This window comes from Macaca thibetana, chromosome 13 (assembly GCF_024542745.1).
Source record: "Macaca thibetana thibetana isolate TM-01 chromosome 13, ASM2454274v1, whole genome shotgun sequence".
Lineage (NCBI taxonomy): Eukaryota > Metazoa > Chordata > Mammalia > Primates > Cercopithecidae > Macaca > Macaca thibetana.
The window spans coordinates 37,193,981-37,221,965 of record NC_065590.1 but is presented as its reverse complement, the minus strand read 5'-3'; the positions used below and the strand labels follow the sequence as shown (position 1 = coordinate 37,221,965).

Here is a 27,985-nt window from a genome sequence, read left to right as displayed (position 1 = left end):
CTTGCATTGCAGGACTTGATAGACGACCTGAAGTCAGAACTGAGTGGCAATTTCGAGCAGGTGATTGTGGGGATGATGACGCCCACGGTGCTGTATGACGTGCAAGAGCTGCGAAGGGCCATGAAGGTCTGTGCTCTTCCTCTTGTGCTCTTGGTGCTGCTGATGCAAACGCTGATGTGCTTTCTTAAGAGACTGTCACCCAATAACAAAGACATGGAAGCAACCTAAATGCCCATCAATAGTAGACTGCATAAAGAAAATGTGGTACATGTACACCGTGGAATAGCTGTAAAAAGGAACAAGATCATGTCCTTTGGAGGAACATGGATGGAGCTGGTGGTCATTATCCTTAGCAAACTAAGGCAGGAACAGAAAATCAAATACCGTATGTTTTCACTCACAAGTGGGAGCTAAATGAGGAAAACACATGGACACATAGAGGGGAACAACACACACTGGGGCCTGTTGGAGGATGGAGGGTGGGAGGAGGGAGAGGATCAGGAAAAATAACTAATGGATACTAGGCTTAATACCTGGGTAATGAAATAATCTGTACAACAACCCCCATGATACAAGTTTATCTATATAACAAAACTGCACATGTACCCCTGAACTTAAAGTAAAAGTTAAATTTTTTTTAAAAAAAAAGAAACTATGACCAAGGCCTTCTGAGAATGGCAGGTGTAAAGTATAGGAGATTTTCCTTCATTTATGACAACTTGAAAACAACATTACATTATACCAATGATCATTTAAAAATTCTTTTTCAAAAAGGGCATCACTTGCTCCTTCCTGTGGCTCAATGGGGAGTGATTATAATTGTGGCTTTTAGTACAGCTCTAGAGACTTCGTGGTCATGTTAACTACTTTTGAGATATGTAACTTTATGACTGACACCTTGGGGCCTCCAGGTCTACTATAGGCTTAGAACTGGCGAAAGAGTTCTTGGCTTCCCTAGATGACCTACCCACTGTGCCCTAGCCTGGGTCTGCTGAATTTTAATGACCAAGTATGTAATGCAAATACAAATGGTCCCCAACTTAGGATGGTTCTACTTAAAAATTTTCAGTATATTGTACTCCTCATCATAAGTCGAGGAGTACAGTTATCCTCCTCAACCAGGTCAATAAATACTCAGACTTGTGGAAGGTTCTGGGCCAGGCTCTGGGAAAGCAAAGAGGTGACAAAGTCTTTGCCAGAAAATTCTGCCCTTCAGAGGGAGAGAGTAGAAGAGGTCAAGGAAAAATTAAGTTCCCAGAGGGCAGAAACTGTACCTATCCTGGAGTAACCAACACATAGTAAACAACCTAGAAATGTTTGTTATTACTCATAATTATTATGGCAAACACTTTGGGTTTCAGGCAGGACAATAAAAGTGAACAAATCCTGTTGCTAGAACACAGTGGATTGTCTTTATTCTCTGCAGATTCATGGCTGTATTCCTTCTGTGTCTGGGCCTCAGCTTTGTAAACTGGCTCATATAGCCCTGTCCTCTGGTTTCTTGTTTAGGGAGCTGGCACTGATGAGGGCTGCCTAATTGAGATCCTGGCCTCCCGGACCCCTGAGGAGATCCGGCGCATAAGCCAAACCTACCAGCAGCGTACGTGACATCCGCAGTGGCCCTGGCTGAGGTTTCGCTGTGATGAGAGAATGAGGGTAGCAGCGGGTGGTTGTCTGCTGATTAGACTTTTCATAGAATACTGAGCATGAGGGATCCTTGGTGCCAAGCTCTGCTTTGAGAGAGATCCCTGTTTAGGCAAATGGTGGTCTGTTGGCTTCTTAAGATTTCTCAGGTGAAGATGACACACTATTTTGCCTACCCAGTGCAGTATTTTATTACCCTAAAAGTTGGAAAGTTGTTCCTTATTATCAGACAAAGAATCTAAGGTACTTGTTCAAAAGTGGTGGCACCAGCAGATCTTAGCATTCCAAGGAATGGTCTGGAGGGGCTGTCTGGCCCATATTCTTCCCTTCAGACTGGACTGTATGTCCTCCAGCCAAATCAGAATGACAGCCATTCACTCCCCCTTAGAGCCCTCCAGAGGGTGATACATACGAAGTGCCTTTAAAAAATGCCTGACTTTTTGCCCTGAGACTATAACTAAACATGAACGAAGGTTTAGATCTCACAGTGTTTATTCAGTATTGTCTACATTAGCTAAAAATGTCCAACAGTAGCAGAGTGTCTAAACAAAATACGATACACTTACACAATGAACTGTTATGTAGTCATTAAAACTTATATCAAAGAGTATTTTTTTTCTTTTATTTAACCTTTTTTTTGAGACAGGGTCTCACTCTGTTGCCCAGGCTGGAGTGCAGTGGCCCCATCATAGCTCACTGCAGCCTCGACCTCCTGGGCTTCAGCAATCCACCCACTGCAGCCTTCTGAGTAGCTGGGACCACAGGCGTGCGCCACCACACCCAGCTAATTTTTGTATTTTTTGTAAAGATGGGGTTTCGCCATGGTGCCCAGGCTGGTCTCAAACTCCTGGGTCCAAGCAATCTGCCCACCTCGACCTCCCAAAGTGCTGGGATTACAGGTGTGAGCCACTGCACCTGGCCAACAATATTATTAAAATATTTATTAAATGGTGTAGTACATATAAGTGAAAAAGACAAGCCATAAAATAGTATGCTATGATCCCATTTTTAAAAAATTAACACAGTTAATAACATTATTTTTTAAATAAATGAAGATAATGTGTGTATATGGGGGAAAATGAGGAAGGATATTTACAGAAATGTTATCAATGATTATTATTTCTGGGTGACTAGATTGCAGTGGAGTTCCTCGCCTTGTCCCTTCCTTTTTCTTATTTGTTTTTTCCTAAGTCTTCTGTGGTCAGCATGTGTTACCTTTATAGAAAGAAAAACAACCACAATAAGAGCTTTGTGGGAAGTGTTCAGAGCAGGAGATTCTAAACCTTAGGAGTCTGGATTTAGCAACCCAGTCCCCACATCTGCCCAATGAGGGTTTTCTTCCCTGAGGGCTATGAAGGGCTGGAGCTTCTCTTTTTGTTTTTGCTTTTTAAAAATTAATAAAGAAGTGATTTTTAATTTCTTGCTGAAGCTCCCCCACCCTTTTTTGTGACACAGGGTCTCACTCTGTGGCCCAGGCTGGAGTGCAGTGACATGATCATGGCTCACTGCAGCCTTGACCTCCCCAGGTTGAGGTGATCCTCCCACCTCAGCCTCCCCTGTAGCTGGGACTACAAGCATGTGCCAACATACCCAGCTAATTTTTGTATTTTTTGTAGAGATGGGGGTTCACCATGTTGCCCAGGCTGGTCTCGAACTCCTGGACTCAAGCAATCTGCCCTCCTCAGCTCCCAAAGTGTTAGAATTATAGGCATGAGCCACTGCACTTGGCCATGGAGCTTCTTGTGGATAACCTGTCAGAACCTCCCAAGTGAGAGACGTGGCAGAAAGGCATATGCTAGGATTTGCCCTTGATGGTGCTCCGACCCCAGCCCCACCCCAAAGCTGGGTTCAGAAGCTCCTATGTGGTTGCCTTCCATCCGTGAAGCAGCAGGTTCTCTCTGCATCACTGAGAACCACATTCAGATCAGACCCCTGGGTGGCAGGAAGCACAGAGGGAGGATTTCAGCTCCAGCTTTTTCAACCCCACATTTTAAGAATTGGGAATATCTCGGCTGGGTACAGTGGCTCACGCCTGTAATCCCAGAACTTTGGGAGGCCAAGGCAGGTGGATCACCTGAGGTCAGGAGTTCAAGACCAGCCTGGCCAAAATGACAGAACCCCATCTCTACTAAAAATACAAAAATTAGCTGGGCATGGTGGGGCGCACCTGTAATCCCAGCTACTCGGGTGGCTGAGACAGGAGAATTGCTTGAATCCAGGAGGCAGAGGTTGCAGTGAGCTGAGATGGTGCCACTGCACTTCAGACTCTTAACCTGGGCAATAGAATGAGTTTCCATCTCGAAAGAAACAAAACAAAAATAGGAATATCTTGTGACAGGATAAGCTTATCTTGACCATTTTACCAGAGTTTAGTTTTTGAAAAACTGTGTGTGGGGTGATAAGCTGCTTCCATAAGCAGGCTGGTCTTGAGGGTACAGAGTGCTCTGGAGTGTGACAGGACGTTGGGCAAGACTCTTTATTCTGATGTAGCTAATTTCACTCTCTTGCTAGAATATGGACGGAGCCTTGAAGATGACATTCGCTCTGACACATCGTTCATGTTCCAGCGAGTGCTGGTGTCTCTGTCAGCTGTGAGTGACTGCTTCTGATGGGGGGTGGGTTTTGTTGAAATGTCCACTCTATCCCCTTTGCCAGCCTTTCTCATCCTTTCAGTCCCTGACATGTGGATATTCCCCAGGTGCTGTTCTTGGACCCCTCTGTTCCTTTATCTTATTTCTCCTTCGGAGACTCTAGCTAATCCTTCATGCCCATTTGTTCTACTTTAATTTGATATTTACAAGTACCTAATACCTGCCAGGTCCCCCTGTCACTCAGTGCATAGAGAGTTATGAAGATGATTCAGAGGCAGTTCCTGGGCCTTAACAGTATATATTGTCATAAGGGAATACATCAGGTACACAAGTTGCTAGAAGGCATGAAAAGATTACATGCCAAAGGAGAGGCGCATAGGAAAAAGAAGATTCAAGGAGAAATTTTGGTTGTGGAAACAAAGAAAAGCCTTCATGACAGAGATGCTGGTTCAGAGAGGACTTGGAGGATTACTAGAATTTCAAGAGGCAGAGACGTGGGTGGGTGTATTCCAGACAGGGAGAACAGCAAGAACAAGGCAGGGAACAGGGGGTTCAGGGAACAACTGACTGAACAGTTGGGCTTGTGATTCTGGAAACAGGGTGGGAGGATAAACGGGAATTCTATGTTGGGAGGAGTTTACACTTACTGATTTGGGAGCAGTAGATGACGTGATGATGACAACGATGATGGAAGTGATGTGACTGGAGCTGCACTTTCAGAAGAGTAATGTAATAGTGACATGTAGGATGAACAGTGGCGGGAACTGGAGGCTGGACAACCAGGTACGAAGCTACCTGGAATATTCCAGCTGGAAAATAAAGCAGGACTGAGCTAGGTGGGGCAGGGGTGCCTGAAAAGGGAAGCTGGAGACTCGAGACATTTCACATCACTTCCCAACTGCATCTTTATCCCCGGCCTCACCCCCTCCTGAGCGTGAGACTCTCATTTCACATTGCTTTTTAGATGTTTCCTTATGGATATTCTACTATCCCCTTAAACCAGTCCTCATGAATTAAACCGGAACTCATTTTCCCTTCAAACCAGCTCTTCTTCCTGACTTGTCTGTTTCTGTTAATGTTGCTGCTGTTCCTCCTACACTTAAAGAAGCAGAACCCTAGAAATCATCTCCAATTTTCACGTTGTTCTTGTCTCCAATATTTACTTAGTAACACCTGCCTGTGTCTCATATTTCTTTCCCACTTTTTCTTTTCCACCCATATTTACCACTCTGATGAGCCATGCCTAGACCATAGAATATCGACACAGTATAACAATAAAAATAGCCTACAAACTAGAGGAAGTTAGCCCATTTTGTCACTTGTTAGCATTCTTCAGAGGCTTCCACCCTGCCTTCTTGTGAGCTGGTGTTGCTGAGGGGTAGGGGGACATTTTTATGGGATCCTCAAGTCCCACCATAGGTCCCATATTCTCTTGACTCTCCTCTGTTCCCAGCCTCCCCAGCTTTTATTTTTTTTTAAAGATACAAGGTCTTGCTGTGTTTCCCAGACCAGCTATTCACAGGTGCCATCTTAGCTCAATGCCTTGAACTCCTGGCCTCAAGCCATCCTCCCACCTTAGCCTCTTGAGTAGCTGGAACTACAAGCACACCCCGACCCCCTTTTGGCAGAGGTTGATCAATGTAGATTTGCCAGTTAGGAAGGCATGAGTCAGCTGGGAAGACACAGGTAGAGTGGGGTGTGGGTGAGGCCAGGAGATAGTGGAGGGAGCTGTCCCTGGGAAGCATTTATTCTCCTTCTCATTCTATTGGCAAAGGCACCCATGCAATGTTGGGGGCCACACTGAGCCTCAGCCCTCTAGGCACACATCAGAGCCATGGTAATAATGCGAGCACATTTCGAGGATGTCTGTCCTTCCTCCCTGGGTCTGAAGCCCCACTCCTCATGGTATTTTGTCTCATTACTCTAGACCTGCTATCTTAATGGTGTCCCCAGATCTTCATGTATATTCTCAAATTACTTTTTGTTTGTTTTCTCATCCTCAGGGTGGGAGGGATGAAGGAAATTATCTGGACGATGCTCTCGTGAGACAGGATGCCCAGGTTGGTAGAACTGCAGCTTCTTTCTTCCAGTTTTCTTCTCTTTTGCCAATAAGACAGGCCTTAGTGGGTGGACAACATCTTATATTACAGTGTATATTAGCCAGGCTTGGATATGTTCTTTAAAACATTCCCACAGATGGCCTTTAATAACAGGTTTCTCGCGGAGGTGCCTGGGGCTGGACATCATTATATAAGCACTGCTGGGTTCCAGGTTTCTCAGCCTTAGGACCATTGTGTGGCAATCCCGGAGAACCACTGAGTGTCTTCTGAATGCCTTGGAGGTGAAAGGGACTGTTCACTGTGCATTTTTCTTCATCAAAGAGGACATTTGATAGAACCTATATAAAATAGCCTGGCACAGTGTATACCCTGCTGGGTAAAATTAATAGGAAACCCCAAGAGGCATTTGCCTCTCTGTTTCCCAGCCCAGTGATGGTTGTCCTGGAACCAATCCATGGTCTAATCAGCTGTGGCCAGATAACACTAATAGCTAATAAAAAGTGGGTCATTACCGGATACCAAACACTGTTCTAAATTTTCTTTTGAGATGGAATGTCACTCTTGTTGCCCAGGCTGGAGTGCAATGGCATGATCTTGGCTCACTGCAACGTCCGCTTCCTGGGTTCAAATAATTCTCCTGCCTCAGCCTCCCAAATAGCTGGGATTACAGGTGCCTGCCACCATACCCAGCAAATTTTTTGTATTTTTAGTAGAGACAGGTTTTCACCGTGTTGGCCAGGCTGGTCTTGAACTCCTGATCTCAGGTGATCCACCTGCCTCGGCCTCCCAAAGTGCTGGGATTACAGGCATGAGCCATCGCACCCTGCCCACTGTTCCAAATTCTATATTAAGTATGTCATTGAATCTGCAATAACTTCATAAGGTAAGTATTGCTATCCCCATTTTACAAGCAGGGAAACTGAGGCTCAGAGAGGTCAAGTACCTTGCTCAAGCTCAGACAGATAATAAAGGACAGAGCTAGGATTTGAACCAATTGGCATCTAGACCCAGTATTCTGTCTTTTTTTTTTTTTTTTTTTTTTTTTTTTGAGACAGGGTCTCACTGTCACCCAGACTGGAGTATGGTGGCATGATATCAGCTCACCATAACCTCCCCCTCCCAGGTTCAAGCAATTCTCCCACCTCAGCCTCCCAAATAGCTGGGATCACAGGATGTGCTACCACCACCCAGCTAGTTTTTGTATTTTTAGTAGAGATAGGTTTTCAACATGTTGGCCAGGCTGGTCTTGAACTCCGACCTCAAATGATCCACCTGCCATGGCCTCCCAAAGTGCAGCGATTATAGGCATGAGCCACCGCGCCTGGCCATAGACCCAGTATTCTTAACCAATATATAACCATAATGAGGGATTGGTCCCATTCAGTGTGTAAGGTATGAACAACTTAGTTTTATGCAAAAGAGAACTTGTTGCTTTCATTAGAGGGGATAGAGGTCTGTGTGTGGCTTGGGATTCTTGGAGCATAGCAGCTGGGTTTCAAAAGGGAGCACCCAGAAAGCAAGCATTCTAATGGAACCAATGGCGGTTGCAGGATTTTTTATGATCTAGCCTCAGAAATCACAGTGTCACTTCCACTAACCTGTATCTTATTTTTTTTTTTTTTTTTTTTTTTTGAGATAGGTTCTTGCTCTGTCTCCCAGGCTGGTGTGCAGTGGCATAATCTTGGCCCACTGTAACCTTCACCTCCCAGGTTCAAGTGATCCTCCCGTCTCAGACTCCTGAGTAGCTGGACTACAGGCACATGCCAGCATGCCCGACTAATTTTTGAATATTTTTTTGGTAGAGGTGGGGTTTTGCTATATTGCCCAGGCTGGTCTCAAACTCCTGGGCTCAAGCAATCTACCTGCCTTGGCCTCTCAACGTGCTATGATTACAGGCATGAGCCACCGTGCCCAGCCAACTACTATGCTTTATTAATTAAAGCAATGTATTAGTCAGAATTCTGCAGAGGAACAGAACCAGTAGAGAGAGACAGAGAGACAGACACACACACACACACACACACACACACACACACACACACAGGGTATGTGTGTGGTGGGGGAGGGTGAAAGAGAGAGAGGATGGAGGTGGGCAAGTATCAGGATCTTCCAAGGGAGTCAGCAAGCTGGGGATGCAGGACAGCCATGATTTTGTTCCAGTCTGAGTCCAAAGGACTGACAACCAGGAGCAGTTCCCATCTGAAGGCCGGCAGTCTGGAAACCCATGAAGAACTGATGTTTCAGTTCACATCCAAAGGCAGGAAAAAAACGGATGCCCTAGCTCAAGGCAGTCAGGCAGGAGGACTCCCTCTTACTCTTGGGAAGGTCAGCCCTTTTGTTCTTGAAAACAAAAGCTTTCAGCTGATTGTATGAGGACCCCTGTTCCATATTGGATCATCCAAAGACCCTCACAGAAACACCCAGAATAATGTTTGAGCAAAAATCTGGGTAACCCATGGCCTGGTCAAGTTGACATAAAATAAATAGTCACAAGCCTGTTGAGATTCAAGTTTCAGAAGTGCTGAATAAGATGAACGTTTTTGAATTAGGTGAATTAGATGAACGCTTTCAGCTTAAATTTTTATGATTATGTGAATTGACTCTAAAGCAGTGAGGGAATCAGAGAAAGAAGTGGAAAAATGGGGGAGTATATGGAGGTAAGCCCAATGAGCAACAATATGTGTGAGTTAAGATCTTTTTGAGAAATGTAACAGGCCAGCTACTTATTATAAATGAACAGTAATTCTGAATTCAGCGATAATGTAGTTAAATTGAGCAGAATCAGTTTCTTGTATTCCTACCTGGTTGGAATGTAAGCAATTGGCAATGGGTCCCTGGTTCTACTGTGAGACCTGTAGCCTCAGAAAAATCACAGATCATTCTAGAGCAGGGCTATCCAATAGAACTCCCCGCAGTGATGAGAACATTCCACATCTGCACTGTCCTGTATGGGTGACTACTGGCCACCTGTAGCCGCTGGGTACTTGAAATGAGGCTAGTGTGACTGAAGAACTGAATTTTAAATTGTATTTAATTTTAATGAAAATTTAAACAGCCACATGTGGTTAGTGGCAACTGTAGGGGACAGCCCAAATCTAGGACATTTCTTTTAGCTCTTAAGATAGAACCATGTAAGCTACTCGGGAGGCTGAGGCAGGAGAATGGCGTGAACCCGGGAGGCGGAGCTTGCAGTGAGCTGAGATCCGGCCACTGCACTCCAGCCTGGGCAACAGAGCGAGACTCCGTCTCAAAAAAAAAAAAAAAAGGTAGAACCATGTAGTCTGCAGCTAGGGAACTGCCAGTGTTTGCCTTGACTCCCAGGAAGGTATGACAGAGTCCCAACAGCCTTATGCCTGAGGAAGGGCCCTGAGTCATTTCCACTCACCACCACCATTTCCACCCCCATCACCAACAAAATAAAACTAATCTATCTCAGCTCTTTGAGCTTCTGGAAGTATTTGCCTGTGTCCTGGCACATCCTTTTTGGAGTTTTAGACTTGTGCTTTGTTTGGCTTCAGGACCTGTATGAGGCTGGAGAGAAGAAATGGGGGACAGACGAGGTAAAATTTCTAACTGTTCTCTGTTCCCGGAACCGAAATCACCTGTTGCATGGTAAGGCACTTCATTTCCCAAAGAAAGGGTGTGAAAGATAGCAAAAGCTGTATTGCCCATAAGTAATTGATAACCTTTCTCCTTCAGTGGGTACAAAGAACTGATTGTACCCAAGTGTCTTAGATTCTCACCCTGGAAATGTATTAGCCCAATGACGTGTATGAAAGCTAATTTCTGAAAGATTAATTATGAATAATTAGCAAAAATGCATGTAGTCATAGAAGCTTGGCATTCTTGTTTCTAGGAAACTGACCTTCATAGTCAGTCGCTTTTCTAAAGTAGCCCCAGTATTTTCATTCTAATTTAGTTACATATGAAAGTAATCTGGGCCGGGCGCGGTGGCTCAAGCCTGTAATCCCAGCACTTTGGGAGGCCGAGACGGGTGGATCACGAGGTCAGGAGATCGAGACTATCCTGGCTAACACGGTGAAACCCCGTCTCTACTAAAAAATACAAAAAACTAGCCGGGCGAGGTGGCGGGCGCCTGTAGTCCCAGCTACTCGGGAGGCTGAGGCAGGAGAATGGCGTGAACCCGGGAGGCGGAGCTTGCAGTGAGCTGAGATCTGGCCACTGCACTCCAGCCTGGGCGACAGAGCGAGACTCCGTCTCAAAAAAAAAAAAAAAAAAAAAAAAAAAGTAATCTGTAGTAGATCGGGTAGCAATAAAATAGCAATGTTGGTTGATATTTATTCCTGTGTACCATCCAAGCTGTAAAGCTAATACAAGTGATTTCTTTAGGGGTTACGTTGTATAAGATGAATAATGGATAATTTCAAATTTGAAATGTTTCTGATTTGTTTCTGATAAATATAAACTTTGTAATGTGATTTTAACTTATTTGGGGGAAAGACACTAGACAATTTTAGAATATTTGCTGTCAGGTTTATATTCTTTTAAACAGCAGTAAGGGTTTAATAAGATATTTCATCTTTTATACGAGTTATTTAGATCTTTAAATACATTATAATTTTATAAACCCACCCACCATACCTTTTTAGTCACACACACTGATTTGCAAAGCCTGTGGGAAATTTGAGAATGAGTTTGTTAAATTGAAAACATAAAGCAATTGAGAAGTACAACACATTCTGAAGTTGTAATTATTTCAGATTTTTCACAGTGACAAAAAACAGGTGATTACTCCTGTTAATCAATATCCTGGGCTACTATCAGAAACACGAACTTCTGACTCGGCTTCTTGCTTCATTTCCTTCCCTTGCCTGGTTACAAATAATAGGAATCTCCCCCTGGTGGTATTTTCGAAGAACTGCAGGTCCTCAGAAGCCGATTTAGTGCATAAATGCGTTTGCAAGCATTTTCACTTCTGGGTGCAAGTCAATAGTTAGGCAATTATGAAATATCTGTTTGTAAGCCACCAGGAGAAAATATTTTAAGCACTGTTTGGGTTAGGAAAACTTCATAATTGTCTTACCAACCAACAATAATGGTGAGGTTTCATAATAACTATGGTTTTGTTAATAATTTTCTATTTTCTAGGTGCATTGTTAAGCATTTTATAAGCATTGTTTCTTGCAACACCCAGTGAGGCAGTAATTATTTTCTCCGTTTTACAGTGGAGAAAACTGAGGCTTAGAAATGTGTCAATTAAGTTCTTTGATTCCAAGCCACACACACTGACTTCAATTTAAGTAAGAAAATATGAAATAATATAGAATGGCACAAGAGGGAAAATGGAAAATACTGGTAGCTCACAGATTTATACAGAGAGCTGAACACCTTCAGGAAGAACAGCAATCAGGGCAGTTCTGGGGGTCTCAGTAGAAGGGAGTAATGGATTTTATTTCTAAAGCAGAGTTTCTGAAGTTCGTTTTCTATTTAAAATGCTCGTTATTGACCCCCTACTTGAGACTGACTGAATTAGAACCTCTGAGTGTGACACCTAGGAAGTTTAACAGGTTTCTCTGAGGGCAAAGATGACGCAGTGCTTTTGGCCATCCCCGTGAGCTGCTCAATTAAAAAGTTCCCAGGAGAGACTCTAATGGGTCCTGACTGGGTGAACTGCTCACGTGTTTGACAGAGGTTGTGGTGTATGTTGTTGAGTATGGTGTCCCTTGATTGACAGCCCTGTTAAAATCACATTGATGGAAGTGAGGCAGCACCCCAAAGAAGGCGATGGTGGGAAGATAAAATGGATACCTGCTCTAAGAAGGTTCCAGAAGGAGACAGCAAGAGAGGGAAACATATTCACCACATTCAAAAATACTTAGAAAAAAAAAATGTAATTATGTTTAAGTATTTTAAAAGATGCAACCAGCTGTTATTAACTGTGACTCAGTTTTGAAGGGGTTGAATTGTTCTAGTTTTGTTGAGCCAAAAGGGAGATGACAGGGAGGTGATTGCCAAGGACAAAAACACAAAACGACACATTCTGCTTATTAAGGAAACAATGAGAAAGGAAAGCAAAGGTCCCCAGAGGCCATCTCCATTTTATGTACAAGGGTCCCACATAAGGGAAAGGACTTGACTGGTGTCCTCCAAACATCACAGCATTTCTTCCTTCTTGTCCACTCTGCACCTCCCTCCTGTGTGCTTGCCCACATTACTAATTAGTTTCCTCCTCAAGTATGCTGAAGAATAAATAGTGTAGGCTAGTTAAAAATGCTCATTTGCTCCATAAATTTCAGTTTCCTCTATTTTTTCTTCCCAATAATACTATTTTGTTATTGTTTGCAGTGTTTGATGAATACAAAAGGATATCACAGAAGGATATTGAACAGAGTATTAAATCTGAAACATCTGGTAGCTTTGAAGATGCTCTGCTGGCTATAGGTAAGCTGGTAGGGGGAGTAGAGAAACAAATGTCTATAGATTTTTCCTTCTCATTATCAACTTGCAATATGGGGATATAGAATTATTTTCAGAGATAAAAGTTGTTTGAATCACTCATGGTACATTCCAGGTTTTTAAACAAGAAATATCATATACAACCTGATGCTATTGTGCCACGTGGTTTATATATTTTATATCTTCTATGCTTTTGTATGTGCTACATGAAAGGTAATAGTGTGCAGATAAACAAGCTGCAGCTTGCAAGTCTGTGAATGGTTAGAAACTAGTAACTGTCTCATATGGCAGATACAATAATCCTCATTTTGAAAGGAAATACCACCCTTTGCTTTGATAGACTTTATCAATTACTTCTCCAGGAACTCGATGATAAATCGAGGGTACTTTCTATCTGTGAAAATACATAGAGCATAGCCTATGTTCATGAAACATTGCTTGGCTAAAATTTCCCTGGCAAAGCAAATATTGATACCTTGTAGAAACAGAGGAAACAACTGTCACTTTCCTTTTTTCATGGGTCTTATCTGTAATCTTTTCATTTCTTCTTTTTAATTTTTCTTTGCCAGTAAAGTGCATGAGGAACAAATCTGCGTATTTTGCTGAAAAGCTCTATAAATCAATGAAGGTAAATGGCCTTATTTTTAGCATGTAAATGAATTTGAGTTATCTTGTGTCCACCTTCTTAAGCTTACTTATATCCCCTATCCAAACTTTGCTTTGAAAGATCCAATTCAATTCATGGAATACTTCAGTGAGTGCCTGCTAATAATAATACTAGGTGATATTTACTGAGTACTTAGGATGTGTGGATCACTGTTTTTAATAGATTAATTATATCCCCACAACAGCTCTATGAGGCTGGTACTATTACTAACCCCCAATTTACAGATGAGGAAACTGAGGCATAGAAAGGATATGCAGTTTGCCCAAGATTCTCAGTGAGGAAGTAATGGAGCTAGAATGCCAGGTAAACAGCTGGCATTCTAGCTCCAGAGCCCATATTCCTAACCCTCCATCGTACTCTGCAGGCACCTGTGCTGAGAATCACAGGAGGTGCAGGGAAGGTCAAAATGTAGTCTTTGGCCAGGTGCGGTGGCTCCTGTAATCCCAGCACTTTGGGAGGCTGAGGCGGGTGGATTACTTGAGGTCAGGAGTTCAAGACCAGCCTGGCTATCATGGTGAAATCCCTGTTTCTGCAAAAATACAAAACTTAGTCAGGTATGGTGGCTCACGCCTATAATCCCATCTGCTTGGGAGGCTGAGGCAGGAGAATCACTGGAACCCAGGAGGCAGAGGTTGCAGTGAGCTGAGATCGCACCACTGCACTCCAGCCTGGGTGACAGAGTAAGACTCTGTCTCAAAAAAAAAAAGCAAAACAAAACAAAAAAATGTAGAACTTGCTCTCAAAGAATGTCTAGCCTAGACAAATATGTGCAAAACACCAATTGAGCAGGACCTTCCAAATGTAAAAGTTTTACATCAGAGGATTTCACATGGTGAGGGGAAGGGGTGATAAGGCTGGGGAGGGAAGGATAGTACTCTATGAGAAGGAATCGTAGGTGAGCCAGGTGGCAGGGTATGTCTGGACAGCACAGGTTATGGCTCTAGAAAAGCAGGGAACAGCATCCTGTGGTCAGAACATATAGCACTGGAAAAGTGAGTTGTGGAGAGCCTTGAATACCATGATGAGGAGTGAGGATATTCCTCAGGACTGCCAAGCAGTGGAGCAGAGGACATCATCAGCACAGTCATCTCTAGTCTTGCTTTGGCAGACTAAAGAAGACACTGAAAAACAGCTAGGTTATTGTATATGTTTGGATTTCGTTTTCTTCCTTAGGGCTTGGGCACCGATGATGACACCCTCATCAGAGTGATGGTTTCTCGAGCAGAAATTGACATGTTGGATATCCGGGCACACTTCAAGAGACTCTATGGAAAGTCTCTGTACTCGTTCATCAAGGTAGGTCACAGCAGCCTCAGTCCAGAGGAAAGGATCCAGAAAAGGACCCCTCTGACCTCGGCATTTAGCACTTGTCCCCTCTTCTTGGTATATATAATTTCCTTTAAAGATGATACTCCCAATATTTCCAGTCTCTCTTCTTTCACACAGATATTTAAACCTTTGCCAGGATACAAGCTGGAAATTTGCCTTCTAAATACAGTAATTATTTTATGTTGACCCCAGACAAAGATTACATTTTAATGAATACTTTTAAGCCCACAATTTCCTTGTCTACCTAATTATGATAGAAGATAAACAACTGAATCCAGAGTCCTATGCAGGGCCAGCTGAGATCTGCTGGGAACATGGAAAAGCATTTTAGTTATCCTGAATTACTGTTCTTTACCAGGCACCAGACTTCTAGGAGTCCTAAGAGGGCATGGTAGTGGTGAGAAATGATTCACCTCCCTCAAAGCCAGGCATTCCTGGGATTTTGTTTCTTGAGGATGCCAGAAGAGTCTCATGGACATGAAAGTGAGACAGATTTCCCTAGCAGCTAAGGTTGCCTGCACTGCAAGCTTCAAATTAGCATTTGATCTGTGAATTAAATATTCTGAATCTTACTCAAAGCTTGGAGAGGTGTGACAGTTAGGTGATTTAAACTGCAGATTTTTCTCTCTTTTTTTTTTTTTTTTTTTTTTTTTTGAGACGGAGTCTCACTCTGTCACCCAGACTGGAGTGCAGTGGTACAATCTCCACTCACTGCAACCTCCACCTCCTCGGTTCAAGTGATCCACCTGCCTCAGCCTCCTGAGTAGCTGGGACTACAGGCATGAGCTTTGTATTTTTTATAGAAATGGTGTTTCACTGTGTTGGCTAGGCTGGTCTCGAACTCCTGACCTCAAGTGATCCACCCCTCGTGATCTCCCAAAGTGCTGGGATTACAGGCATGAGCCACCATGCCCCACCAAGCTGTGGATTTTGTTACCATGTCTGCAAGGCATGCAGGAACTTGTTTCTATGTCTGGCTAGGCTATTAGGTAACTTGATTTTGCAGAGCTGAACTGTATAACTAGTTTAAGATTCAAGGATGACAGTAAGTGAAGTTATGGGAAAATATACTACAAACAAGAAAAAAACAAAATAAAAAAACCCCAGGAAATGACAAATGATTTATGGATGATATGGAGAGACTAGAACTCTCGTGCACCATTGGTAGGAGTGTAAAGTGGTGCAGCCACTGTGAAAAACAGTCTGTTAAGAAACTTTAAGCACCAAACTTCTTCAAAAAGTTTAATATAGACCAGACATCGTGGCTCACGCCTGTAATCCCAGCACTTTGGGAGACCGAGACGGGTGGATCACTTGAGCCCAGGAGTTCAAGACCAGCCTAGGCAACATAGTGAGACCCTGTCTCTACAAAAAATACAAAAATTAGCTGGGTGTGATGGTGCATGCCTGTAGTCCCAGCTATTCAGGAAGCTGAGGTGGGAGGATCACCTGAGGCTGGGGAGGTCGGCTACAGTGAGCCATGATTGTACCACTTCAAGACTCCAGCCTGAGTAAAGACCCTTCCCAAAAAAGAAAAAGAAAAAATTTTAACATAGGATGACCACATGATCCAGCAATTCCACTCTCAGTTATATACTTAAATGAAAACAGGAACTCAAACAGCTAGTTGTACATCAACATAAACATTATTAACAATAGGCACAGGGTGAAAACAACCTAAATATCTATCAACAGATGTCTAGATAAAATATATATATACATACATAAAAAGCAGTGACATTCAATGGTAGGCTGTCATGAAAAAAAGGAATGACGTTTTTGATACATGAATGAACCTTGAAAATATACTAACTGCAATAAATCAGACACAAAAGGACAAATATTGTATGATTCTGCTTTATGAAGTATGTAGAATAGGTAGATTCATAGGGACAGAAAGTAGATTAGAGGTTACCAGGAATTTGGAAGGACAGGAAAGAATGGGAGTTATTGGTTAGTGGGTACAGAGTTTCTGTTTGGGGTGATGAAAGGGTTTTAGAAATAGACAGTGATGATGGTTACATAACATTGTAAAAGGAACAGTGAAAATGGTTAAAATGACAAATTATATATATATATTTTTTTAACACAATAAAATGTCTCCGAAAGAATTTAAATAAAATTATTTAATGAAATGTCAAAAGAGTAGACTAAGTATTATAATGCTTCATCATAGCATTATTTATATTATTTACATTGCTTTATGTTATTTATATTTATATCAATAATATGGTATTATAGTATATAATTTTATATTATTATTACTATTAATCAATAGGGAATAACTTAAATTATGGAAAATCCATACAATATAATACTATACCAACACTAAAATGATTGAGTACAAATATATTGATTGGCTTGGGAAGAAAACACTATAATCTAGTGTATATATGTCTGTATATATAAATATGTAAATATATGTGTGTATACACACACACCACTAGAAAAGATTAAAAATAAAGAATACATTGCTCATTCAATAATAGTTGTCAAAAGAAACAAAAGACGCAGAATAGAATAATAAAATATGTAAATAATAGAAAAAAATGACAAAAGATAAAAATAAAAGTTATAAAAATAAACTCTCAAGTTAGGTAAAAACATAAAATCCAACTTCATGCTGTTTATAAGAAACAACTAAAAGAGTGACATGTAAAAAGCTTAAAGAAAAACACCAGGGAAAGAAAGCGAACATATAAGAAAGAAAGTGGAGATTATGCTATTAGTAAAAAGAAGAATTTACGGAGAAAAAGTATTAAATAGGAGAGAGTGGATCACTTTATACTGACAAAGGCAACAATTCACAGCAAAGATTAAACTGTTATGAAACTTCAAGTACCAAATCATATTGCATTGAAATATATAAATAAGAAACTCGAGGCTCCAGAAGAAAACATATAATGGAATTACTATGCTAGTGAGAGACTTTAATACATCCTATGCTTTGGCAGATCAGTAAGGCAAAGTATAAACAAGGATATATTAAGATTGAGTTTAACAGATATTTATTAAACTTCGAAACCTATATACAGAGATTCCATCTTTTCTAGTCCCCACGAATGACTAATAAAAATTAATCTAGGCAAGGTGCAGTGGCTCACACCTATAATCCCAGCATTTTGGGAAGCTGAGGTGGGAGGATCGCTTGAGCCCAAGAGTTCAAGGCTGCAGTGAGCAATGACCACACCACTGTACTCCAGCCTGGGTGATATAGCAAGACCCTGTCTCTAAAAATATAATATAAATAAATAAATAAAAGATTAAAAAATTAATCAATTATGACCACTAAAATTTCTATGTAGAAATTATAGAACCTTTCTGGAAGACTGTTTTGTAACCCATATCAAAATGTTTAAGAAAACAGGTTGGGTGCAGTGGCTCACACCAGTAATCCCAGTACTCTGGGAGGCTGAGGTGGGTGGATCACTTGAGGTCAGGACTTCAAGAACAACTTGGCCAACATGGTGAAACCCCGTCTCTATTAAAAATATAAAAATTAGCCAGGCGTGGTGGTGTGCACCTGTAGTGCCAGCTACACAGGCAGCTGAGGCAGGAGAATCGCTTGAACCTGGGAGGCAGAGGTTGCAGTGAGCCAAGATTGCACCACTGCACTCTAGCCTGGGCTACAGAACGAGACTCCATCTCAAAAAAAAAAAAAAAAAAAAAAGGCTTAAGAAAATGCATTTAGTCCAGTAATTCCTATTTTATGAAAATTTATCCAGAATAAATCATTAAGAAAATATACAAAAATGTAACTACAATTTGCTTATTGAAGCAGTGTTTATAATAGTGAAAAATTGAAACAACATAAATATCCAACAATAGGGAGAGGGAGGATGTGATTAAATAAATTATTTTACCTGCATACAATTAATTAATTCTGTAACCATTAAATAATGTTGTAGAATAATATTTAACAAAATAGGGGTCTGGCACAGTGGCTCACGCCTGTAATCCCAGCACTTTGGGAGGCCGAGGTGGGCGGATCACGAGGTCAGGAGATTGAGACCATCCTGGCTAACATGGTGAAACCCCGTCTCTACTAAAAATACAAAAATAAAAGCTGGGCATGGTGGCGGGCGCCTGTAGTCCCAGCTACTCTGGAGACTGAGGTAGGAGAATGGCGTGAACCCGGGAGGCGGAGCTTGCAGTGAGCTGAGATCACGCCACTGCACTCCAGCCTGGGCAACAGAACGAGACTCCATCTCAAAAAAAAAAAAAAAAAAATTAACAAAATAGGGAAATAGGCTATATTGTTAAGTGAAAAAGCGGAACACAGAATACTACTGTTGTATCACATTGGGTATCTAGATATATAGAAAAAAGACTGGAAGGACATTCATACATCAAAATGATAAGAATAGTAGTCTCTAGATGATGGAATAATGGTTGATTTTTGTGTTCTTTTTTGTCTTTATTTTCTACACTGAATGAGTATTACCTTTGTAATAAAAAATAACAAAAAAAAAATTTAAAGCTAAGAAAAATCCAGCCAAGCTTGAAAAAGTTGGCTTAGATGACTTTGAACTGTGTGTTTTGTTTCAAAATCTATTTATCTAACTTTGCTTCCCTATCCAACAGGGTGACACATCTGGAGACTACAGGAAAGTACTGCTTGTTCTCTGTGGAGGAGATGATTAAAATAAAAATCCCAGAAGGACAGGAGGATTCTCCACACTTTGAATTTTTTTAACTTCATTTTTCTACACTGCTATTATCATTATCTCAGAATGCTTATTTCCAATTAAAACGCCTACAGCTGCCTCCTAGGATATAGACTGTCTGTATTATTATTCGCCTATAATTAGTCATTATGATGCTTTAAAGCTGTACTTGCATTTCAAAGCTTATAAGACATAAATGGAGATTTAAAAATAGAAATAAAAATGTATTCCATGTTTTTAAAAGATTACTTTATACTTTGTGTTTCACAGACATTGAATATATTAAATTATTCCATATTTTCTTTTCAGTGAAAAATTTTTTAAATGGAAAACTGTTCTAAAATCACTTTTTCCCCTAATCTAATTTTTAGAGTAGCTAGTATTTTCTTCATTTGAAATTGTAAGCATCTGGTTAGTAAGAACGCCCATCCAGTTTTCTATATTTCATAGTCAAAGCCTTGAAAGCATCTACAAATCTCTTTTTTTAGGTTTTGTCCATAGCATTAGTTGATCCTTACTAAGTTTTTCATGGGAGACTTCCTTCATCACATCTTATGTTGAAATCACTTTCTGTAGTCAAAGTATACCAAAACCAATTTATCTGAACAAACTAAATTCTGAAGTATGCTTATACAAACCATATATATCTGGTTACCAAACATAAATGCCGAACATTCCATATTATTATAGTCTTAATGTCTTAATCCAGCTTGCAAGTGAATGGAGAAAACAAATAAGCTTCAAACTAGGTATTCTGGGAATTATGTAATGTTCTGAATTTAGTTTGATATAAAGAAAACTTTTTTGTGCTAAAAATACTTTTTAAAATCTTTTTCAATTTTGTTGATTGTAGTAATTTCTGTTTGCACTGTGCCTTTCAACTCTAGAAACATTCTGAAGATGTACTTGGATTTAATTAAAAAGTTCACTTTGTATGAACGTGGAAAAATAATTTTAATTTTAAAATGGTGTCTTTAGGCTGGGGGCAGTGGCTCACGCCAGTAATCCCAGCACTTCGGGAGGCCAAGGTGGGTGGATTACCTGAGGTCAGGAGTTCAAGACCAGCCTGGCCAACATGGAGAAACCGCATCTCTACTAAAAATACAAAAATTAGCCGGCTGTGGTGGCAGGTGCCTGTAATCCCAGCCACTCAGGAGGCTGAGTCAGGGAGAATTGCTTGAACCCAGGAGGCAGGAGGCGAAGGTTGCAGTGAGCCGAGATCATGGCAGCCTGGGTGACAGAGCGAGAAACCAAATCTTAAAGGGATGGGGAGGGGAGTGTTTTTAAAATGAGGTATAGTCTTTCTCTGATCCACTTTTCACCTTCTGAGGTTTTTTCATCCCGACCCATGAAAGGAGCTATTTTTGAAGGACTTGTGTTACTCAGTTTCTATAGGAATTAAAATATAAGAAAAAAAATCACATATTTAGTCTTATGTGTGCCTACTGGCTAATGTTCACACATGCCAAACACTACTCAGTATCATAAAATAATATATGAACTTATTCTCTGGAAATGAGTGATGCTGTCTGCTCTAAGTAGACCATTTATATAAAATATCATAAATGTATAAAAGACATTAATATTCTTATAGTAAGAATACTTGCCTTCTTTGTTCATTTTATAACATCCGTTGTATTTTGTTGGGTGGAATAATAAGAATTTTTTAGTTTTGTGTTGTTTATTATAAAAGCTACAGCTACTGGTAGAAGCTACTTATGTGAATATTTAGTCACTCCAGTTACTTACAGGAAATAATACTGCCATTTCAATGCCTTCCCAGAAGACCACAGAATCTCCAAATCAGCTTTATTTTGTCTTTGGAGGCATGGTGAATTTTTTGGTAGAAGTTTTATGTTTAAATGATACATAGGTTGGCCAAAATTTTAAAACAAATAGCATTTATTCACCAGAAGATTTCTAGAAGGTAGGATAAAGTCACCCTGGAGGAAAGTTTGTCATATTGAATTAGCATGACTTTGAGATATAATTATGAAGTAACTGTTTTTCCCTCCCACTGTCCACTGACATTCAGCGGGCCTAGTTCTTTTAGATGTAGATTCAGATAGAGAATAAAGTCATAACTTTTCTGTTCACTCTTAGGTTTTAAAGTCCTACTGTGTAGTCCCTTAAGGTCATAAAACAGTGTCATTTTAGTAAGTAATACATCCAGTCAAAATTCCAAGCTTGATTTGTAGTTGAGGCTTCTTCCCTCACTTACTTCTGGCCTACTGCCAGTAGGAAGCTGGTTTCTGGGGAAAGGGTGACCATGGGTTTCTCTTCTTTTTCCACCTAGGTTTCCTTCCACGTTCTTCCCCTGCCCCAACCTACCATGTCTGGGCTGTAGCAGAGCAGAGAGTTAAGGGGAGCAGGAAAGTTGTTACCTGACTGTCATTGCTGTAGTGGTAGAGGATCAGCCCTGCGTGACTCTGACAGACTGAAGTTGATTCTTGTGGGCATTCTTGTGGGTTCCTTTGTCGACCTCATCATGCTACTCACCTGCGGTTCCTTTGGCAAGGCAAATGTGTACTCCTTTTTCAGCCTCTAGGAATTTGGTGACTCTTTGAGGTTCTCAGTGCTGAAGTTCATTGCTTTCCTCCCAGACCTGTTGGGCAGGACCCAAGATGATCCCATCCCAGCTATCTCATGGTGGTCCACATCTGCTCCATGGGAAACACCTGCACGTTCTTTGTGCTGGCAAATTCTGTGTATGCAAGCTGATCCCTCTGCAGCCATCATTCTCTGCCTCCCACCTCCACCCCAAGCTGCCTCGGCTAGCCTCTCTCAGTTCAGATTTCTCATACATGAATCAGACATTAGTCCACTGGGGCCCTACGTATACTGCCGATGGGAGTCTAAATTGGTACATTGATGCAATCAACCCAGAGAGCAATTTAATAATAGCTAACAAAGTTGCAAATTTCCCAGCAAATTCACTTCTGGGAATCGGCTTGGCGAATCCATTGCACATGATGTTCATTGCTGCTCTGTAAGGCCGTTAAAGTAGAAATAACCTCTCACTAAGGAATGTAAAAACAAATATGGTTCAGTCATTCAATGAGCAGTGAAAATTATCTAGCAATTGACCAAATGGACAAATCTCGAGAGTATAATTTTGAGAGGAGAAAGGTGCACAGTGAGAGGTACAGCTATGATTCCGTTCCATGATATGTCTAAACATGCAAAAGAAAATATTTATGGGTACGCATATAAGGACATACATGGACATAATAATATACAACATTCTCAGCACAGTGATTGCCACTGGGGAGGGAGACAGAATGAGATGGAGGAGGTACACAGGGGCTTCTGCCTATCTGTATTGTTCTATTTAAAAAGAATGAATCATTGATTACACCTCAATAAAGCGGAGAGGAAAAAAAGAATGAAACCAAGTATGATAAAATTTCAAGCTAGTGGTGGGTCCACAGGAGAAATATTTTTATTATTTTACTTAAAAAGTAACAGAAGGGAGTCAGGGAGTGAACGCTCGCTGTCCGGAGTCCATCACAAGAGCAGCTCCTCCAGGCAGACACTTGTCAATTTTGCTAGGGCCTCCTGAAGGCACTTTTTTGAGTACGGACAGTCATGGTGCCAGACCCTATTCGGACATCCCACTGGCACTTGATAGGAAAGAAAAAGAGTGCCGGGAACGTTCCCATAACTTAACGGGTTCCTTTCACGTCTACAGCAGGGTAGGGCTCCAGTTAAGGAAGCCCAGGAATCCAGCATAGCGCCTCATCCTAGGGCCCCTCTCACAGGAGGCCACGCCCAACAAAGCAGAGCGCGGCCCCAGCAAGCGCCGAGCTCCCGCAAGGAGACCAAATAGCTTCGGGGTTTTGCCACTTGCTTAGCACAGGCCCATAAGCACCGGGGGCTCAAGGCACCTTTGTAGAAAGAATGCGCGACTGAAGTTCCAAGTCTTGCCACTACAAAGGCGTGTGTGAACTACGGCTTAACACTGCGTCTACGCCTAAGTTCACGTTAGTTGGAAGCCAGGCCCACCGCAGGCCCGAAAACACCCGCCCGTACGAGCACGCCGCGTTGTGCGCAGGCTCCACCTGCCACGCACGCACGCCTGCCTTGCCCCGCCCCTTCCGGAGGCTCGCCACACGCATGCGCCCGCCGGCCCGCGCTTTGTTACGAAAGCGAGGGGGCGAGGTTCTGCGGTGCTAGCGCGCGGAGCGACCAGAAGCTGCGGGCGGGGCGGAGGATGGAGGCTGTAGCGTCCGCTGCAACGGTTGGGGCTGCGCGTGAGAAGGTGGCGGTGTAGGCATCTCCGCTCGGGGAAGGCTGGCGGCGGCGGCCGGGCCATGGCGGGAGACCCCCTTCTCTGGGCTCCCTGAAGTCTCGGGGAGCCGTGACCCATGGGATCGTTGAGCAGCCGGGTGCTGCGCCAGCCTAGACGAGCCCTTGCCCAGCAGGCGCAGGGTGCCAGGGCGGGGGGCTCGGCCCGGAGGCCGGACACTGGAGACGATGCGGCGGGCCACGGCTTCTGTTACTGTCCGGGCAGCCACAAGCGCAAGCGGAGCAGCGGGGCCTTCTGCTACTGTCACCCTGACTCGGAGACGGATGAGGATGAGGAGGAGGGGGACGAGCAGCAGCGGCTCCTCAACACCCCTCGAAGGTACGTGGGGGCACGCACTCGCGCGGACCCGGACCCGCACCTGTTGGGCCTGGGGCCGAGCCGGCGCCCGGTGCGCTTGCGGGGTGCAGCGCTCTCCAGCCTATGAAGAGGGGTCGTGCCCTTGACAAGTGAATGTGGAAGCCGGCCCGATGCCGGGCGGACGGGGGAGCGCCTTGGGAGACGCCTGGTGTTCTGCATTTTTAACCACAGACGCTTCCAGGGTGTTGTTACAGCCCCAAGATGAGGATGAGAAACGCCAAGCCCGAGCTCGCGTCTCGTTAAACCTTAGAGACGCCCGGCTGGCTGGCCTTACCAGTCCACCTTTGCCCTCTCAAGTGGGTAGCCGCAGACTAAGTTGTTTTGCATCCGGTTGCTTTAGTACAGACACTAAATGTAATCTCTGAAATGGGCACTCTTACTGTCGCCCACTCAGTGGAGGGGAAATAATTGCACACAGGAGTTCTCGTTAATCGTAAAGGTGAAGTTTATCAATAGTGTACATTTGTTCCTAACCAGGAACAGAGTTTGTGCAAGTTTCTAGCAGTTGATGTCGTTGACCGTGGATGTACTGTATGTAGGGCGGTGCTGCTGCAGCTTGCTTAACTGTTTTTTGGTTTTTTTTTTTTTTTGATGAGTTGAAAGATGGAATATTGACTTGTGACCTGGAATTGGAATGTAGTTTATGGGTAGAATATATTCTTACACAAACAATTTGGTTTTTCTGCTTTTGTTTTTAAAGGTGATTTGGTAGGGTCACAGATGAAATTTTTTTTAATGATTTCTTTTTCTTTTTTTCTTTTTTTTTTTTTTTTTTGAGACGGAGTCTTGCTCTGTCGCCCAGGCTGGGGTGCAGTGGCCGGATCTCAGCTCACTGCAAGCTCCGCCTCCCGGGTTTACGCCATTCTCCTGCCTCAGCCTCCCGAGTAGCTGGGACTACAGGCACCCGCCACCTCGCCCGGCTAGTTTTTTGTATTTTTTAGTAGAGACGGGGTTTCACCGTGTTAGCCAGGATGGTCTCGATCTCCTGACCTCGGGATCCGCCCATCTCGGCCTCCTAAAGTGCTGGGATTACAGGCTTGAGCCACCGTGCCCGGCCTCTTTTTCTTTTTTTATTTTTCAGACAGAGCCTTGCTCTGTCACCCAGGCCGGAGTGCAGTGGTGCGATCTCAACTCACTGCAACCTCCACTTCCTGGTTCAAGCGATTCTTGTGCCTCAGCCTCCCGAGTAGCTGGGACTACAGACACGCACCACCATGCCTGGCTAATGTTTTCTATTTTTAGTAGAGACAGGTTTCATCATGTTGGCCAAGCTTGTCTCAAACTCCCAACCTCAGGTGATCTGCTGGCCTCATCCTCCCAAAGTGTTGGAATTATAGGCGTGAGCCACTGCGCACCCAGCGTAAAATTAAACTTTATGAGCAGATTCAAAAAGGTTTTGCTATACAAGTGTTGCATATTGTAAAAAAGGAATCATAGGCCAGGCGCGGTGGCTCAAGCCTGTAATCCCAGCACTTTGGGAGGCCGAGACGGGCGGATCACGAGGTCAGGAGATCGAGACCATCCTGGCTAACACAATGAAACCCCGTCTCCACTAAAAATACAAAAAAATTAGCCGGGCGTGGTGGCGGCGCCTGTAGTCCCAGCTACTCGGGAGGCTGAGGCAGGAGAATGGCGGGAACCCGGGAGGCGGAGCTTGCAGTGAGCCGAGATCGCGCCACTGCACTCCAGCCTGGGCGACAGAGGGAGACTCCGCCTCAAAAAAAAAAAAAAAGGAATCATAGATTAAAAACTCAATAGTTTGGTTTATAAAACCTTTTGTACCTTTTTTTATGAATATTTTTATTTATTTACAAAAATGGACCCCTACTGTGAATACTATTCAGTAACTTTTTTTGTTGTTTATTTGATTTTTGGAGTTTTTTTCTAAAGAGACAGAGGTCTCACTATATTGCCCAGGGTGGTCTCAAACACCTGGGCTGAAGCGACCCTCCCACCTCAGCCTCCCAAAGTGCTCAGATTACAGGTGTGAGCCACCATGCCTGACCCTGTAACCTTTTTGAAGAGTCAGTGTAGCATAGTTTTTTTTTTTTGGAAAATTTTTTTTCTTTTTTGAGACAGGGTCTCGCTCTGTCGCCCGGGCTGGAATGCAGTGGTGGGATCATGGCTCACTCCACCTCGACCTCACAGACTCAGGCAATTCTCCCACCTCAGCCTTCTGTGTAGCTGAGACCACAGGCATGCACCACCACACCCAGCTAATTTTTTTATTTGTAGAAACAAGGTCTCACTCTGTTGCCCACCCAGGCTGGCCTTGAACTCCTGGGTTCAAGTGATCCTCTTGCCTTGACCTCCCAAAGTGTTGGGATTACAGGTGTGAGCCACCGTTGCCAACCTGTGGCATAGTTTTAAGAGTTCAAATTCTGAGTTCTTGGCCAGGCGCAGTGGCTCATGCCTATAATCCCAGCACTTTGGGAGACTGAGGCAGACAGATCACCTGAGGTCAGGAGTTCAAAACCAGCCTGGCCAACATGGCGAAACTCTGTCTCTACTAAAAATATAAAAATTAACCAGGCGTGATGGCGGGCGCCTGTAATCCCAGCTACTTGGTACGCTGAGGCAGAAGAATGGCTTGCACCTGGGAGGCGAGGTTGCAGTGAGCCGAGGTGGCACAACTGCACTCCAGTCTGGGTGACAAAGTGAGACTCCATCTCAAAAAAAAAAAAAAAATTCTGACTTCTTGTCTGTATTCTGCACTTAATAGCCTTATTTTCCTTATATGTAAATTGGAGATATAAATACCTGCCTTTTAGGCTTTGACAAATATGAGAACAAACAAATGCACAATGTCTAGCATGTAAGCATGCAGTAAATATGTCTCCTTGATGAATTGGCCCCTTTATCACAACAAAATGTTCATCCTTCTTTATCCCTAGTAATTTAGCCACTACCACATACATGTATTTATTTATTTATTTATATTTAGTGGGTACAGGTACAGGTTTCTTACATGCATATAACGAGTAGTGGTGAAGTCTGGGATTGTAGTGTATCCATCAGCCACTTTCTTTTGATAAATATCTGAATATCTCATTTTCTCTCCTTTCACTTTTTACCTGTGTATATTTAAAATATATATCATGTAAACAGCATATAGTTGAGTCTTGCTTCTTTTATCCAACAGGACAATCTAACCTTTCAATTAGTAGTTAGACCACTTATATTTAATGTAATTCTTGAAATATACGTCACAGTGCATTTGAAGGAGAGAAATCACACAGCAATTTGAATACAGGAAATTTAATATAAACATTATTAACAAGGCACAGAGAATTAACTACTGAGGACAAAATGCTAAGGTAAAGAGATCTCTAGAAAATACATGGAGTAGTCAGTACTTCTAAGGCTGAGGCAGAATAGCCACAGAAGGAACAAATTTGGAAAATAGGTGCCCCCAACCCTTTACCAAGCTAAGATTCAGATGATGTTGAAGGAGGTGTGGCTGTAGCCCACTGGATGGTGGAAAAGTTTGCTCAGGTGTGGTAGGCTGAGGCTGGCAAGCAGGACACTGCCTACTAGGATGCCAACAAAATTATTTGGAAGCCTTTTGGCCCAGAAGGCCAAAGATATTAACTATCTAGACTTTTACAGAAAAAGTGTACCAACTCCTAGACTACATAAGTAGACTGGAATGGAAAGTTTTTAAAGCAAACCTTTATCAGAAAATGCATATCAGAGTTTAGTGTGTGTATATTACTAGAAGATGCTTGGATTATTCAGCCCAGTACGGATGCAGGGTATAAGAAAACACTAAGATGGGCCAGGCGCGGTGGCTCACGCCTGTAATCCCAGCACTTTGGGAAACCAAGGCAAGCAGATCACTTTAGGCCAGGAGTTTGAGACCAGCCTGACCAACACAGTGAAACCCCGCCTCTACCAAAAAATACAAAAATTAGCCAGCCATGGTGGTGCGCACCTGTATTCCT

At 42.8% G+C, this 27,985-nt stretch overlaps 4 protein-coding genes across 4 annotated transcripts in view; 3 read left to right on the top strand and 1 right to left on the bottom strand.

Annotated features, from left to right (window-relative positions):
* Positions 1-20,310, top strand: part of ANXA4 (annexin A4) — a 192,089-nt gene extending 171,779 nt beyond the window's left edge. The window contains exons 6-14 of the mRNA XM_050754504.1: positions 13-126; positions 1,510-1,600; positions 4,156-4,235; positions 6,239-6,295; positions 9,814-9,907; positions 12,602-12,697; positions 13,282-13,340; positions 14,553-14,675; positions 19,293-20,310. Of these exons, the coding sequence (XP_050610461.1) occupies positions 13-126; positions 1,510-1,600; positions 4,156-4,235; positions 6,239-6,295; positions 9,814-9,907; positions 12,602-12,697; positions 13,282-13,340; positions 14,553-14,675; positions 19,293-19,352 (774 nt within the window). The 3' untranslated portion in view covers positions 19,353-20,310. The remainder of the gene's footprint in view (positions 1-12; positions 127-1,509; positions 1,601-4,155; positions 4,236-6,238; positions 6,296-9,813; positions 9,908-12,601; positions 12,698-13,281; positions 13,341-14,552; positions 14,676-19,292) is intronic.
* NFU1 (NFU1 iron-sulfur cluster scaffold) overlaps positions 1-27,985 on the bottom strand; it is a 532,135-nt gene that overhangs the window by 417,408 nt on the left and 86,742 nt on the right. The window lies entirely within an intron of this gene.
* SNRNP27 (small nuclear ribonucleoprotein U4/U6.U5 subunit 27) overlaps positions 1-27,985 on the top strand; it is a 716,203-nt gene that overhangs the window by 615,236 nt on the left and 72,982 nt on the right. The gene's annotated exons all lie outside the window — the stretch shown is intronic.
* The window catches only part of GMCL1 (germ cell-less 1, spermatogenesis associated), a 52,932-nt gene continuing 48,438 nt past the window's right edge, over positions 23,492-27,985 (top strand). The window contains exon 1 of the mRNA XM_050754448.1: positions 23,492-24,002. Within this exon, the coding sequence (XP_050610405.1) occupies positions 23,743-24,002 (260 nt within the window). The 5' untranslated portion in view covers positions 23,492-23,742. The remainder of the gene's footprint in view (positions 24,003-27,985) is intronic.